Below are 16103 nucleotides of genomic sequence, written 5' to 3'. Positions count from 1 at the left end.
TCCAATAGTTTTCAGTTTAGGTCATATGCTCATCAGCACAGGATTTGCTTTTGCTTTGGTCACCATATAAAATGCCAGGTATACAATTTTGTTGTTGTTGTTCAGTCGTTAAGACGTGTCCGACTCTTCGTGACCCCGTGGACCACAGCACGCCAGGCCTTCCTGTCCTCCGCTCTCTCCCGGAGCCTGCTCAAGTCCATATTCATTGCATCCATATAATAGCAGTCCTGAACAAATCCTCCCTGGACCTGAAAGATCCTAACAACTTCAGGCTAGTAGCAAATGTTCCTTTCCTGAGTAAGGTCCTTGAGTGGGCAGTGGCCAACCAACAACAGTCTCTCTTGGATGAGACTGATTATCTGGATCCATTTCAGTTGGGGTTCAGGCTGGGTTTTGGTACAGAAACAGCTTTGGTCGCTGTTTATGATGATCTATGCTGGGAGAGAGACATAGGAACTGGGACCCTGATGATTCTTCTTCATCTCTCAGTGGCTTTTGATACCGTCAACCATGGTATGCTTCTGGGGCGATTGCGCTGGGAGTGGGAAGTACTGTGTTCCAGTGATTTCACTCCTATTTAGATAGCTGGCTGCAGAAGGTAGTGCTTGGGAAATATTGCTCAGCCACATGCATTCTCTAGTATGGGGTTCCACAGGGGTTAGTTTTGTCCCCCACGTTATTTAACATCTACATGAAACTGTTGAGTGGGGTCACCAGGAGTTGTGGAGTTTGTTGTCATCAGTATGCTGATGACATACAGCTCTATTTCTCTTTTTCATCTTCATCAGGTGAGGCTGTGGATGTGCTAGATCCACAGCCTGGCTGTGACAGTGGACTGGATGAGGGCTAATAAACTGAAACTCAGTCCAGACAAGACTGAGATGCTGTTAGTGGGTGGTTCTTCTGACCGGATGGAGGGTGTTCAACCTGTTCTGGATGGTGCTGCACTGCCCCTGAAGAGGGGGTTCTCCTGGAGTCATTGTTACTTGAGGCTCAGGTGATCTCAGTGGTACAGAGTGCCTTCTACCAGCTTCAGCTGGTGGCTCAGCTACACCCCTATCTAGACAGGGATAACCTGGCTTCAGTAGTTTATGCTCTGGTAACCTCTAAATTAGATTACTGCAGCACGCTGTATGTGGGGCTGCCCTCGAAGACTGTGTGGAAGCTGCAGCTTGTGTAAAATGCAGTGGCCAGAATGGTAGCAGGGACCAGAAGGCCTGAACATCTAACTCAAAATCTGGCCCACTTGCACAGGCCACCTGTACCTTTCTGAGCTCTATTCAAAGTGCTGGTTTTGACCAGTAAAGCCTTATATGGCTCAGGACCGCAATACTTGATGGAGCGCCTCTCTTGGTATGAAACTACCCGTATGCTACACTGATCATCTGATGCCCTGATCATCATGCTTGAAGGATGGCAACAAGGGATTAAGACTTTCCTCTACTCCCAAGCATTTGACAGCATATGATATTTAAATGGGTCCTGGGCTTTACAGTTGCTTATTTAAAGCCAATATATTTTTCTATTTTTGTTTTATATTATCTTGTTATATTTCATTTGGGGGGTTTTAATCTTTGTAAACCACCCAGAAATTTGGCTGTTGGGTGGTATAGAAATTTAATAAATGAAATATAAATAATGATTGATTATTTAAGAAATGCATCTATTGCATCTCACATAGTAGTAAGTGCAATTGTCTGTTGGTGGTGCCAAGACATCACAAATTGCTATTCAGAATTTCTGCATAAAGAACAATTCACTGCTAGTTCATTCAGGTATGATCTGGTTCCTCATGGCTGGTGAATTTCAAAATGGAGGCAAACCTGTCTCTCTTCCAACTGACAAAAGCTGCCCTGGCTTGGGTAATTAATTAATTAATTTAAAAAGCATTTCTATACCACCTTTCTGGACAAACCAATCAAGGCAGTTTACAACACAAATTCAAAAATAAAAATTACAAACAGATAAAAACATACTAAACCCTTAAAAAACAACCTTAAAAACCATAATAATACATTTGAAAGCCAAATTAAAAAGATGTGTTTTGACTCGGTTCCTCAATGCAGAGAGAGTGGGGGCCAGTTGTAACTCCACCTGGGTGTGCTTTCCAGAGTCTGGGAGCAATACAGGAGAAAGCCCTTTCCCACATGCCTGACAAACATGCCTCTGCAAGTGGGGGTGTCTTCAAAAGGGCATTTTCTGGTGATCTTAGTAACCAAGCACGTTTATACTGAGGTAGGCAGTCCCTCAGATAGCGAGGCCGCAAGCCGTTTAGAGCTTGAATTGAGCCCACAAAACAATTGGCAACCAGAACGGATCTTTCAGTATTGGGGTACTGTGATCACAATACCTTGCACGGGTTAGCTGCTGCATTTTACACCAGTTGAATATTTCAGATGCTTTTCAAGCCCCACGTCAAGTGCACTGCAGTAGTCTAATCATGATGTAACAAAGGCATGGACATTGTTGCCAGATCAGACCAACTCATGGCCATAACTGGTGCACTAGACATGTACAACTGTGCTCCTTGCCACCACTGCCACCTGAAGATGCAGGGACAGCATAGGATCCAGGAACACGCCCAAGCGACAAACCTGATATTCCCTTGGGAGCACAACCCCATCCAGATCAGGTTGAAGCCCGGTCCCCGAGTCAGGCTTCCTACTAACCAACAGCACCCCTGCCTTTTCTGGATTAAATCTCAGCTTCTGCACCCTCATCCAGCCCATTATCAAACCTAGCAATGTTCAAGGGTGTCAGCCGCTTCCTTGGAGTCAGGTGACAAAGATCAATAGAGCTGAGTGTCATCAGTGTATTGATACCATCTCACTCCAAAGCTTCAGATTATTTCTCCCAGCAGTTCCATGTAGATGTTAAATAACATAGGGGATGGGACAGAACCCTGTGGGACACCATAGTTCAATGGCCGCAGTGCCAAACAGTAATCCTCCAACACCACTGAGTTGGCTTGCTAGTCAGAACAAGTGGATGGTTAACTGCAAAACTCCTAGATAAGAGTGATAAAACTTCTGTAATAAAAGCATATTGCACCTACGCTGGTCCACTCAGTTAAAAACAGAACAAAAAGACAAAGGAAGCTTATGCAATCTGTTCTATAATTATCTTTACTGGGAGTAATATTAGATTTTCTTTAATCACCATACTTTATGGTGGTATCCCCTAATACCAAGGCTGGAAAATATTTCAGATAAGTAGGGAAAATTTCACTGGAGTGAACAATCCTTTTGGCAAGAACATGGAGGGGAGGAACTGGGCCTTTAATGCTTGACTTTAGAGCCCAGTTCCCTCTCCCCTGTCTTTTTGGTAGCAAAGGCAGGGTGAATCCTACCTGCACTGCCAAAAGGAACGTGGGGAGAGGAATTTGGCTCAGAGGGTTTGGCACATGCCCACACCCCTTTCTGAGGCAAAGGTTCTGCCCTCATTTGCTGAAAAAAATGAGTCCTGTCACTAAGTGGGTCCAGCAAACTGGCCAGTGAAAAGTCTTGGGAGTCTGGCATTTCTTCCTGAAAGCTCTCAGATGCAAGGATGGCTTCCCCAGTTATTCCACCAGGCAGCTCCTTTGGTTGGCTGCAGGAAAGCGAGCACATCGCATAGTTAAAACACCTCTACCATTCAACTGTCCTCTTCTGCTAGGGATATTAATTAGTGGCATGACTTTAGGTGGCAAAGTCTTGGGATTTGTTTATGGACCAGGCCTTAAGCTGTAGCTTCCGGAAACCTATTAGTTATCTGACATTCTGTCGTGGCTTGCTTATCATACACTTTGGACAGCTAACACATTAATCTGTAGAGGATAATACCAATGTCTTGCAGCCAACATTGGTACATAAATTGCAAGGGTGTGCCACATTTGAAGCAGGACAAGTGGTGCTTTGTTCCTTTCAACAAGTGAAGCACTTATTCTGGGAATGTCATCTTTGCTTGGATGGAAGGAATCCCCCATATTCATAGCTATCCTTCCAGGTGGCAGCAGACAACATCACTCATGCAGCACAAGACTGAGGACATGGGTACAAAATCAGTGACGTCATTCATTCTCAGAAGGGAAAGGAGTGTTGGGGTTCAAAACATGTCAAGACAAGCAAGGGAAGCAGCACAATAAAAGGAGGCACAGTACATTAAGGAAAATATATAAAATTAACACTCATTTTATCTTGTTACTGGATTATATAAAATAAGCCTGGTAGAGAATATACATTTGAAATAAAGTCTGCAAGTAATAAAAGTGTTGTTTATGGCAGAGTCATAGAGAACTGTGTCAGCTGTCGAGTAGCAGAAGGATGGTGAGCTGAAAGCAGAACAACTTGACATCCACTATTGTAATGAACCACAATTCTGGCTCAAGAAATTAGGGGGCCCTTTCACAAGGCAAGGTGAGGTAGCCTCCCAAGAAGGTGAATTTGGGGAACCATTAAGAGCAGCAGCAGAGTGGGAAACAGGTGAGACCCAGAGGGCACAATCTACCAGGAAGTTCTCAAGGACAAGCCCATTAAAATGCACAGGAGGTATTCTTGACCACAGGTGCTCCTGTTCATCTCAAGGAGGCCTGTGCAAGAGAGCTCTCCACTGCATTGCACTAATGTTTCACAAGTGGAAGGCTGTAGTGTCAGCTGGGTTTATTGCTGGGCAGAGCAAACCTAACCCCTTGGTTGGCTGTCTGAGAGGGGTAAGGATGGGACGGAGATGCTCTTCTGTCAGCAGAAAGGAGCTCTGCTAGCGTGGGGGACACATTGACCCAGAGGCTCCAGTCATGCCAGTGGAGAGCTCCATGAGTGTAAATCTGCCCCTGGAGGCAGGCCCCCAAACGGGCCATTTGAATCCAAAGCCCCTCCGTTCTCCCAAGCGGTGGGGGGGCTAGATCAGGTCCCTTGGCTAGGACAGTGTGGAGCTAATTTTCCTCTGCCTTTGGTTTCATGTGTGAAGGGAATTTCAAAGGCATTGAAAACCCTGGTAAACCCTGCTTACCTCCTGCTCTGGCCAACCTGAGCTGCTTGGGCTTTGGAAGTAGTAAGCGATCTGACACCTTGCTTCCTTCACCACTCCTGCCGGCTAGGGTTGCGCTCAGCATGTCTTTAATCAGCTCCTGCTTAATTTCTCTGCCTATACTGAACAGGGGAGGACTGGAGTATCTAAAGCAGAGGGCACCCCTTTTTCCTCAACCGCCTATCGCTTTGTGATTTCCTGGTATTTGTGCTGTTTCTTCCCCATTCTGAAAGGTTAAAATGCCTCTCCTCCAGCTTGGTTACTGGCAGTAAGAACTTTGAGCCAAAATAAGCCAATATTTTTTTTGTATTTTTGCCTAGCCTCTTCTGCCTTCACCCCTTTCCACTGCTGGAATGCGGCCCGAGAGCTTCTCTGAAATTTAATTCAGCCCTCCACTGAAAGAGGTTCTGCACCCTTGACATAAAGGATGGGTTCCTACCCCATGAGGCCCTGCTGTGCCTCCCACTGCTGTCTGAGGTTTGTCTGGTAGGAATGCACAATAGGGCCTGCTCAGTTTGGCCCTTTCATTGATGACATTTTGTCCTGAACTGACTACCTATGGCCTGCTGGATGTTTGAGTTTTATTTGATTCCCTGCCAGACTCCCTGTTATGTGTTTACATCTGCTGTCTCCTGTTTGCTTTTAACAAGTGAGACCTGCAACAAAATGTTGCAATGTAGAGCTCTCCCATTCAGTTAGCTGTGCCATTCTCCAGGATACCCCATTTTATCCTCCCTTCATTTCTGCCCCCCCATCAGTCAGCATTTCGTGGGCAGTGAGCATGCTCAGTCCACATTGGACAGTTTGCTCCCCCCCCCATTTTTCATTTCTGCCCCCCCATCAGTCAGCATTTCGTGGGCAGTGAGCATGCTCAGTCCACATTGGACTGTTTGCTCCCCCCCCCCCATTTTTCCTAAATATTTTTGGGGGTTAATTTCTGCAAATCCTGGGCTTCTCCCAAACCTGCTAATATCTCCCTTCTGTGTGTGGATAATGTTGTTTGGGCTACATAAGGATCTACACTCACTTCTGAACTTCAGAAATAGAGGGAAGAAGTGGGGCCCTGAAACAAAATGGTTGCAGTGAATTGCTTCTCTTCAAGGTACCAGCCAATCCATTCCATTCCCCTGTTCCCCCCACACACCCCACAACAGTCAGCATTTCATACCCACTGAGTATGCTCAGACCTCATTGGCCATTTGGGGGGGTTCCCCCTCAGTTTTGGTCTTGTTGTTGTTGGGGTGGGGTGTACACACCAGTCCCCACTACATTAAAATCTTTGCTTTCTCCATTGATGTCCATGGGCAACTCACATTTCCGTCACTGGGGGAAGATAGTTCTCAATCTGCATTCAGGAAGTGACCTATTCTACCCTTGATATATCTATAAGTGCCTCTCCATCCTCTGTTTTCGGGCACTCCATTCCATTCCACCACCACCTCCTCCATGTGGTTGTCAAGAGTTTTTTCCCCCTCTCCGTCTCAGCATTCTATGCCCCTGAGCTCTTACGGGGCTGTTTTGGGGGCACTCCCCCGAAGGTTTTTTCCTAGATTTTTTTTAACAATGGCAAATCTTATGCTTATGCCGGGCTTACTGGTGCTTCTCTTTTATGGGTGGATTACATAAGCACAAGCACAGGAAGATTTGAGGAGTATTAGAAGGAATGATCGTGGTTGGTTTTATTCATTTGTGATGTAAGCCACCTTGGCTACCTCTAATTGAGGCAGGAAGGAATTATATAATAATAAAATAAATATTCCCACATCAGGACAGTGGGGGGAAATTAGCTGTACTGTTTCATCTCTGCATTAAACCAATGCTCCAGTATCTCCAAGCAGTATCCCTACTGTATTCCTAGTGCTGTCAGTGAAACAAATCCCCAGTTAAGTGGGTTGGACGCTGTTGTGGCTTATACCCGCTAATGTCTCCAAGTGTTTTGAACTCTTTTGAAAAAGCAGAACTGGAGACACTCCTATCATAAATACTGCAGAACGGTCAGATTCACTCCAGTTTGTCTGCCAGAGGAGTTAATAGTAGAATGCTTCTACTTCAAAACTTGAAATTTGGTTTAGGTTTGTCTTGGATTGTGGAATTTCATATGCAGCCGACAGAAGACCCCACAAGGGCTGTGACCTTAGAGAGCAAGGGTGCTTTCAAGTGAACAGATCTAGAACTACCAGTCAAAAGACAATATGCAGCTATTTTATATTTTCCTCCTTAATGGGTTTTTTTGTGGGAAGAAAAAAGATGCCATGGGAAAGCACAGGAAATTTACAAGTGGAAGACAGCATCATCTGGACCCCCAGTAAAATTCTGTGAATTAAGTAGTGTGACTGCATGATAAAAGCCTCATCTAGAAGCACCCCAAGTCTGCAGTTCTGCACAGCATCACCCGCCCAAGGTAGGTCTCACTGATTTCAGATGAGGCCTACTCGTATGTAACGATGTGCAGGACTGTTGTTAATCTTGACATGAGCTTCAACAGGCATCAGCTCATTTCAGCAGATGCTTCACTGGCTGTCTACTTCACAAGAAGGAAGCTACTGCCTATGAAAACTTATTCCACAATAAACCATTTAGGATTCATGTAGACCTGCAGCCACTCATCCCTCTGCTACTGATATTTGCACAAGGGGGAACAGTCCACACTGTGTCCCATGATCTGCCATGGGTTGTACTCTAGTTCTGATTCTTTTGCTTCTTATCTAAGAAAAACCTCCGTCTCTACCAGTTGTGCAAAAACTTATACTGGATTACAGATCTGGTTTGGATGGAAGTTTTCCTTCCTGGCTATCATCTCATCTCTCCACCATTGTCAGTATCCTTTTATTTTAAAATAAAATGTTTTATTTTATGACCCTCCAAATGTTGTTGGACTCCCATAAGTCCCAGGCAGTGGTCAGGGATTATGGGAATTGTAAATCCAACAACGTTTGGATGCCACAGTTTCCTCACCCCTGTCTAAAACAAAGAGAGGCCACCTTCTTCCCTTTTTAATTCCTTTCAATAAAAGCAAAACCTGGCAATGTCATGCTGATTTTCACCCAGCACGTTTTTTCAGCATACTGCATCAAATATATCATTTAGGTCCAAATTCAGCACTTATTTTAAAATAATGGACAAAATCCCAGAGACCGCCGTTCCAGGAAAAGAGTATGTATATATGGAGCAGGCAAACAAAGTCCCATTGGATTCTGAGGGCCTTGCTTCTGAGTAAACATCAATCTCTAAATGCTCCTCAGCACTTTCAAAATGTGCTGCTGTTCTCCTGGAATTTATATGCTGCTCCATTTCCCTCGTCAGCCTTTTACTAGCCCAGCCTTCCCCAGCATGGTGTCCATCGCTCCCATGATTCCCAGCCAATATGGCCTGTGCTGGTTGGGAATTACAGGAGTTCTGTCCGGCACATCTGGAAGGCAGGCCTAGGCTTAAGTAAATGAATAAAATTTAGAGCAATTCTACCCTCTCTGTAACCTGGATCAGTTTTAAAATATGGGAATACTTGGCACCCTGGTCATAGAAATACTTCTCTTGCTTCAGTAGAATAGTCTGTACTTTTTCCCTCTCCACTTTTGCCACTGCAGATTGAAACAGCTGTAATTAACTGAACTGAAACTGGAATTTAAGCGGCAGAATTGCTCTCTCTATACACACACACACACACACACAACATGCAACCGTATCTTCCTAAAGTTATTGGGATGGGGAAGGACATCACTCTATACATATGACCCCACTTTTGTGATATTACACTATGTTTATGAGACGCTTTGACAAATCAGTTTGAAAAACGCTGCCTTGTGCAGAGTCAGAGCGTTAGTCCATCTGGCTCAGTTGTCTACAGTGACGAGCAGCAGTGGCTCTCCAGGGAGTCAGACAGGAGCCTTTCACACCCCTGTGGGGACTGCACCTGGGACTTGTAGTATGCAGAACGTGTGCTCTCCCAGTGGCCCACAGCCCTTCCCTTAAATATATCAATCTAACACCACTGCAGTGTCTCGTGTTGGAGTAATCTCATGGTTTGCAACATTACTAATCATGATTTACCTAAATGTCAACGGTTTGAAGAACCAGTCTTGGCTGAAAAGTGGGACAGAGGTAACAATAAAATAAACTTAGCACTGGCACAGCAGCATAGTGCCATCCTGGCGCATTTATTTCAAGATGCAAGAAAACTTAGAAATGAACCACTGGGATGTGATAGATGAAAATAAATTAAACAAATTATTTTAGGATTTTCAGCATTAATGGGGGACAGAATTTCGAACATTTTGTTAATATAACATCTCTGAAAGTCTAATGTTCGATGAATAATTGAAGACTGGATGATTTGATTTGGTGACAGCGGGAGACTATGAGGCTTTGTACTAGGGAGAGGAACAGGAAAGTTTACATGAATTAAAAGAACACCTTGTACGTGTTAGTTTGTTCCCCAGTTTCACGTGTGTATTTTGAAAGAATAGGAAGCAAGTGAGGAATAGGAGGCAAGTGCCGTGATGTGGGATTTGACAGATTCCTACTGTGGTCCCAAGAGTCTTGCTTGATTAGTAATCCAGACAAATGCAGTTGTAACTGCACTAACCATTACAATCTAGGAGTTTTGCAGCAGTATAATTGACTGCAACATTATTTAAAAATTCTGCCTTAAAGTATTTCAGTCATCATTCTGAAGGAGAGAATATTATAGAAGAGCTTAAAATTTTGCCCAGAAATCCATTTTTTTCTCATTTCTGATGTCCCACTTATTGTGACACTTGCAGCTGCACCTACACGTGCTTATCCACAAGCAGCTCCCACTCCGGTCAGTGGGGCTCCCCTCCCATTAACTGTGCATTGAACTGCATCTCTGTGTGTAATGATAATACACTCATGTCCACATCTATTGCCTCACCTTCATTACATTCTGGTATTTATTTTCTGAGCATTTCATCTAAAAATTATTTCCCCCACCCCCAGCCCAGTTTTTATGATAAAGCCAAGATCTACATACTATTTCTTAAACTGGGTAATGCAGCTTTGAGTCCTACAGTATTGATGGGTTTATATCTTGATTTTGGAATCATTCAAAACACATGGATTATTTACACAGTGAAATCCATACTGTTATTTTCACTAGTTCAAGATGGCAAATACTGTTGGTGGATTGTAAATATAGTTTCCCTTGAAATCAGTTTATGTGGGTTTTTTCCCTTAGCATCTTTTGTGGCTTTACTCTCTCGTCAGCTATATACCAAACTGACTGCTAGTTCGCTTGCTGCCTTCAAGTACACTTTTCTTTCTGGGCAGCAGTGCAGTAGCTGATTTCATTGCACTTTCACCGTGGGCTCTGAGCTGAGAGCCAAATCCTTCTGCTATGATAATTGTTTCCTCTTTAAATAAGTATACTACATATTCAACTAGCCTGAATGGGAAAGCCTTCTTCTTGTCAGCAGTACTGGGCTTTGTACCTCAATTAAATCTTTGACATCAGATAATTTTTTAAAAGACCACTACTACTAATAAAGGACAGGAAGGCCTGGCGTGCTATGGTCCATGGGGTCACGAAGAGTCGGACACGACTGAACGACTGAACAACAACAACTACTAATAAGCACTGAAAACCTATTACAGTTTTATACTGAAGCAAAGTAAATAATCATTTAAGGAGAGAGACTACTTACTTGTCTGATATCCAAATACACTAATTCATGCACAAAGAGACATATCCCAAAATAACAGTGATTTCTGCATTTTAAAAACACGTGAATAATATAGCTGTTGAGCCTGTTTTCTACATGGTGAGCTTGAAGTTGCACTATGTTTGGCATTTTTCTAATTTCTTGAGAGCAAAGGCTTTGGAGTGCAGTGTTAATTATGGCAATCACTGTAAAAAGACAAGAAGGTAGTAGCACAGAACTTGGGAGTATTTACCACTAGCATCTTTACTGAAGGTTAAAGTTCTGTGTGGCTGGGGTAGATCGTGCTACAATTTTGTTTTGGTTCTCTTAGGGTGCGATCCTATGCATGTTTAGACAGAAAAAAGTCCCACAACTGCCGGCATGCCACAGCCAGCCATGGGGATTGTAGGACCTTTTTCTGTTTAAGCATGTGTAGGATTGCATCTTTAGTGTGGATAAGAAGAACCTTCATCAACCTATCAGTCCAATCTGCAACCAATGGGACAGGAATTTGGTTAAATTCTTGTTCTTGAGCAGCAACTCTTGGGTCAAATCTGTGATTCATATCATTAAAATTTCAACCCTAAATCCATTTACTAGCACCCTGTTTGTAGTGAACTTACTAAGTTCAGCAGAGTGTATTTCCAAGCAAGCAAGCTACTGATCCCTGCTAGCTTTGTTTTTCTATCCTTCGAGCCACTTGCTTTCACCCAGTAAAGGCACAGGGCCGCATCAGTCCATAAGGTGCCACATAAGGGGGCTGGAAGGTGATGTGCTTTTGACTTCTTCCCTTCCCCACATATTCTAAAGCAAGATCTGATTTCAGCATTCACAGAAATAATACATCAAGTACATTTGGGGTGCTTCCAGACAGAAGGCTCCTGGTGCTACCAATCAAAAGGCATTGTCCAGCTATTCTGTCTTTCCCTCCTTAACAGTTTTTTTCCAGTAAGAAAAAAGATGCAAGCAGCACTGGGAAAACACTGGAAGGTTACAAATCAAGGCAAGCTTTTCTACATGAGGCTGTTAAGCAGCTGTTTATCTGCTGTATCTGTTGCAGAATTGAGATCCAAGCTTGACATGGGGAGCGTTTCCTTTCCTGCTTATCCTTGACATAACCTCTAGCTGCCACTGTGGTATAGTGGAATAGCGCAAATACACAAGAGGAAATCACACTTTCTTTTGCTTTCACAATTAAGTCGCATTTTTCCTGCTCCAGAAAGCTCACTGACAGTGCTGGTTAGACACAAAACGAGAGGGGCACAATGTCATCTAAAGAACCCATAAAGAACTGTGAGTAGGGAATGATGAGTGTAAAAAGCCCAGTGTCATCTGAGCACATCCCCCTCTCCATCCCCACCCCCAATAAAACTCTATGGATGAGGCAGAATGTATGCATAATAAAAGCTATGCCTGAAGCGCCCAGGATAGTTTTTCAGGCATTTTCCCATCTTGACTCAACATTTCTTTGGGCACCTGGATGCGCCTGATCTCAGAAGCGAAGCAGGGGCAGCCCCGGCTAGTGCTTGGATGGGAGACCGCCTGGGAATCAGGCTTCCTGCACTGAGCAGGAATTGGACTCGATGGTCTTGCAGGCCCCTTCCCACCCTAGGATTCTATGAGATTCAGTTGTTAATTGGTCCTTGAACCAGCCTTATATTCAACAGCATTCCCAAGTATTGGCTCCCACTGGTGCCAGCAATTCTGAGAAATGCAGCCGTTGACCCCAATCCCTTAAAGACTGCTGTTTGACCAACAGGGCTTGCGGTAGCGGCCATCTCATGTTAGGATATCTCGTATGGCTAAAGATTCTGCCAGGAAAAACGGTTGGAACCCTTCAGCATTGAGCAGCTTCAGCCCCTTCTGAAAAAATCTGCCTTCCTTTTCCTACTAAATATTGAACTGGCTCTGTTAGAGGAGTATTAAGTATTAAGGACTAAAGTGGCTTTCAGATCAGAAGGATACAGGTTTGTAGCACATGAAGTAGGAATCCAGCCATGTGGAATTTTGAATTATAATATCTACAAACAATGAGCACACCATGGAGCAGTTGAGATCATTCAGATTATTTATTTTCTTAAAGTAGACAGCCTGTAACTTTGTTATCATTCGTTGTTTACTCTTACGTTTTTCTTAAAGCCCTTGGCTGAGAATTCTTACTAATCTTCATACAGCTGGGAAACTGAGTGAGGGAGAAAGAGGGGTGTGTGTGTGCGCATGAGAGAGAGATGGAAGAGTGCATTTATGTGCTTTACAATTCTTGAATGTATATTTACACATTTAGTTTACACTGAAGTATGTAAGAAGTCTCTTGCAGGGTATGAAGGGGGAGAAGAAAGTATCACATGACCACTGGTTCATGTGAGATTTTCCAGTAAAGTTGCACAGAGCTTCTCAGGCATTCAAACTTAACTGTAAATTTGCTAGAATAATATGCCATCCTGTATTATTTGTATACAGGATGAAAGGGAGCTGAGAAATGCATCACTTCCATTTCTTTAATTCCACTAAGTTTTAAAAATTTAAATATCAAGACATTTAAATATTGTTCATATCACTCATCTGTTCACCTAATAATTACAGCACGCTTTTAAAAAATAAACACAAAAAAAGACTTTAAAGGCTATATTATTATACAGTTTCACTGGCTCCTGTGTTTAGAAAAGCTGTTGCAAATGTTGCCGTACTTCTCTGAATTTCCTTGGAGCAATGGAATAGGATTGTCCGTTGGCACACTCATAAAATCCAGACACAAAACAATAATTAAAAAAAATCTTACACTTTTTATATCTGTAATTAAAAAAACTTCAACCACTTATTAAACTTTCAGAGTTTTTGTGAAAGAGCACAATTATTTGGCAAAAAAGGATGTAAAAGAAAACTTTCAATGTATAAAATTTCTCACTAGTAGAACAAACACTGACCTTAATTTGGCCTAGTCTTTTATTTAGTAATTCCGTTCATTTCTTATTTTTTGCTGCATATTTTCAATCTGAACAGCAGGAAGGGCTACAGAGTCAGGGTGGGAACTCACAGAATCATTCTGCACTATCAGTTCCTTCAACAGGCAGAATATTCACAATAAACCATGATGCAAAGATAATGTGTATACCTAGTATGTAATTAGTATTAGCTGCGTGTTATGTGCCTGTATACATGATCCATTTGTATATGATCTACAGGCTGTGTACCAGAATGTGGGTAAGAAACACTCAGATATGCCTGTTCTCTACCCTCCAGTCTGGAAGAAGCGTTCTTTTCCTGTCTCCCTCTCACCAGTCCTGCATCTTCCCAACAGTAAAATGGTTTCTAGGACAATAACAACAATGATCTGTTCTTATTATACATAGAACGTAGTAGCTCTACCATCTCAAGAAAAAATAAATGAAACAGATAGAATGATCCAGTGATGACATGATTGTAGTGAAAACACTTCCATACAGCTCAAAACCTCACCATTTTGTAGCAGATTTGCACACTCGAAGACATTTGTTTTTGCAAAAGCATGTGTAGGCAGCTGAAGGGATCGGTGAATATACTTCAGATTGCTCCCTTCCAAGCACTGCCTCGTTGTTTTCACTGTGAGTGGAGGTGGTTCACCTCTTTTGCATTACATTAAGAAACCAGACTCATTTGCAAGGACCTTTAGCAAAGACCGATATACTTGAGGTTGTTTTGAATGATGACGTCTGTCACCGCATCGAACACAAACTGGATGTTACTGGTATCAGTGGCACAAGTGAAATGTGAATAAATCTCCTTGGTCTCCTTGTTGCGATTCAAGTCCTCAAACTGACGTTGGATATAGACAGCTGCCTCCTCGTAAGTGTTTTGGCCTTTGTACTCAGGAAAACAGACTGTTAGCGGGATGCGGCGGATTTTTTCTGCCAATAGATCCTTCTTATTCAGGAAGAGGATGAGGGAGGTGTTGATAAACCAGTTGTTGTTGCAAATGGAGTCAAAAAGACGAAGGCTCTCTGCCATTCGACTCTGCAGGAAAGGACATAAGTGTCACCAAGCATATTGATCACAAAATGCACAGTAGCTTAAATAGTCACAGCCTTATTAGATTTCTTTCTCTGATATAAGAGCCAAAGTACCATTTGTGGAGTGAAAAATATGTTTTCCAAAACCACTTTCGTACATAGGCACACCCCTCCCTCCACCACCACCACACAAATTCAGATGAAGATCGATTTAAAAACATGGATACTGAATATGCATGTTCAAACCTTATACTGGGAATTAGTTTTCCCCATCCTTTAGTAAAACTGCTGTATTTAAAACTAGTAACTCTACTGAGTTTTAAGTAGAATAGCACTTTGTCATTATTCTTTATAGAAAATTATTATTAAAAATATTGTTAGGCCACCTCTCAAGGCAGCTCACAAATAAAAACAACATAGCAGTACACATCAGAATTAATGGCAATCAGTGACAATATTAAAACAAACATCCCACCGAAAAATACTAAAACGAAATTACACCTTACCTCTGAATAGTAAAAGTGGATGCTTAAGGAGTCTTAAATAGATTAATGAAATCTAGGTGTCTGCTTTGAAAAAGAGCTAATTATACCAAAGCCAGAGATAACTTTAAATAAACATCCAACGATGACTCAAATCTCCACAGGTAGTTTGCATTGCTGCTAAACTATCACTAGTGTTATAAATGTGTTCCTGACATCTGCATCTTGTCATTTACAACCAAACTCTACCCTGTTACCACAAGGAATAGTTCTTAACATTTTCCTAATAGCATCTCTTTCTCTCTGTTGACATTATCTTATTGCCCCTTCTTAGAAATTAGGCCTGTTCATTCGCCACACGAAACCACCGTGATTCGCATTTTTGAGTGAACCACAGTGGCTTAGCGTGTCATGAGTGGGGTCAAAATCCCAGCCATGATGGCTAGGAAACTATCCTAGCTAACCACCTCTCTGCAGTGGGGTTAAGGGGGCCCAGAGTGGCTTACTGTGTCATGTGGCAAGATCTCCATTGTTAGAAAATGGCCGTTCCGTGCAAAAACACAGTGACAATAGAGACGGCAGCCTAGAGTGTCCGCCACTTCCAGCAAAGCTCTAGGCAGCACAGCCAGACTCTATGGTCACCATCACATAGCGACAACTGGAGCAGTTGGCGCACACCCATTTCCCAGTATGATGGCCGCTGGGATAATCAGCGGCAGGACAACGCAGTAACCCAGAACGGGGATGGGTAAGTAAACCACAGCACACCACGCGGTTCCTGGTCATGTGACAGGCATGCGTGTCATGGTTAGCATAACCCTCCCTGCTCCATAGTTAGCCTAACCACCCTTCCCCCTTTCACATGTGAATAGGACCACTCCTTTCCCTACATTGAATATTCAAAGTAGTTAAAGATGCATCTCTTGTATTCTTTAAACCATGATACTTGGAAGGATATGTATTCAAGGTTATTC

At 42.9% G+C, this 16103-nt stretch overlaps 2 protein-coding genes across 2 annotated transcripts in view; one reads left to right on the top strand and one right to left on the bottom strand.

Moving 5' to 3' along the window:
- The window catches only part of RSPH14 (radial spoke head 14 homolog), a 140114-nt gene that overhangs the window by 4380 nt on the left and 119631 nt on the right, over nucleotides 1–16103 (top strand). The window lies entirely within an intron of this gene.
- Nucleotides 12708–16103, bottom strand: part of GNAZ (G protein subunit alpha z) — a 94997-nt gene continuing 91601 nt past the window's right edge. The window contains exon 3 of the mRNA XM_084819915.1: nucleotides 12708–14651. Within this exon, the coding sequence (XP_084676041.1) occupies nucleotides 14307–14651 (345 nt within the window). The 3' untranslated portion in view covers nucleotides 12708–14306. The remainder of the gene's footprint in view (nucleotides 14652–16103) is intronic.

This window comes from Heloderma suspectum, chromosome 13 (genome assembly GCF_057233095.1).
Source record: "Heloderma suspectum isolate Gila_16-S chromosome 13, 16-S_ref, whole genome shotgun sequence".
Taxonomy (NCBI): Eukaryota; Metazoa; Chordata; class Lepidosauria; order Squamata; family Helodermatidae; genus Heloderma; species Heloderma suspectum.
The sequence above is the reverse complement of the archived record's forward strand: the minus strand, read 5'-3'. Positions and strand labels throughout refer to the sequence as shown.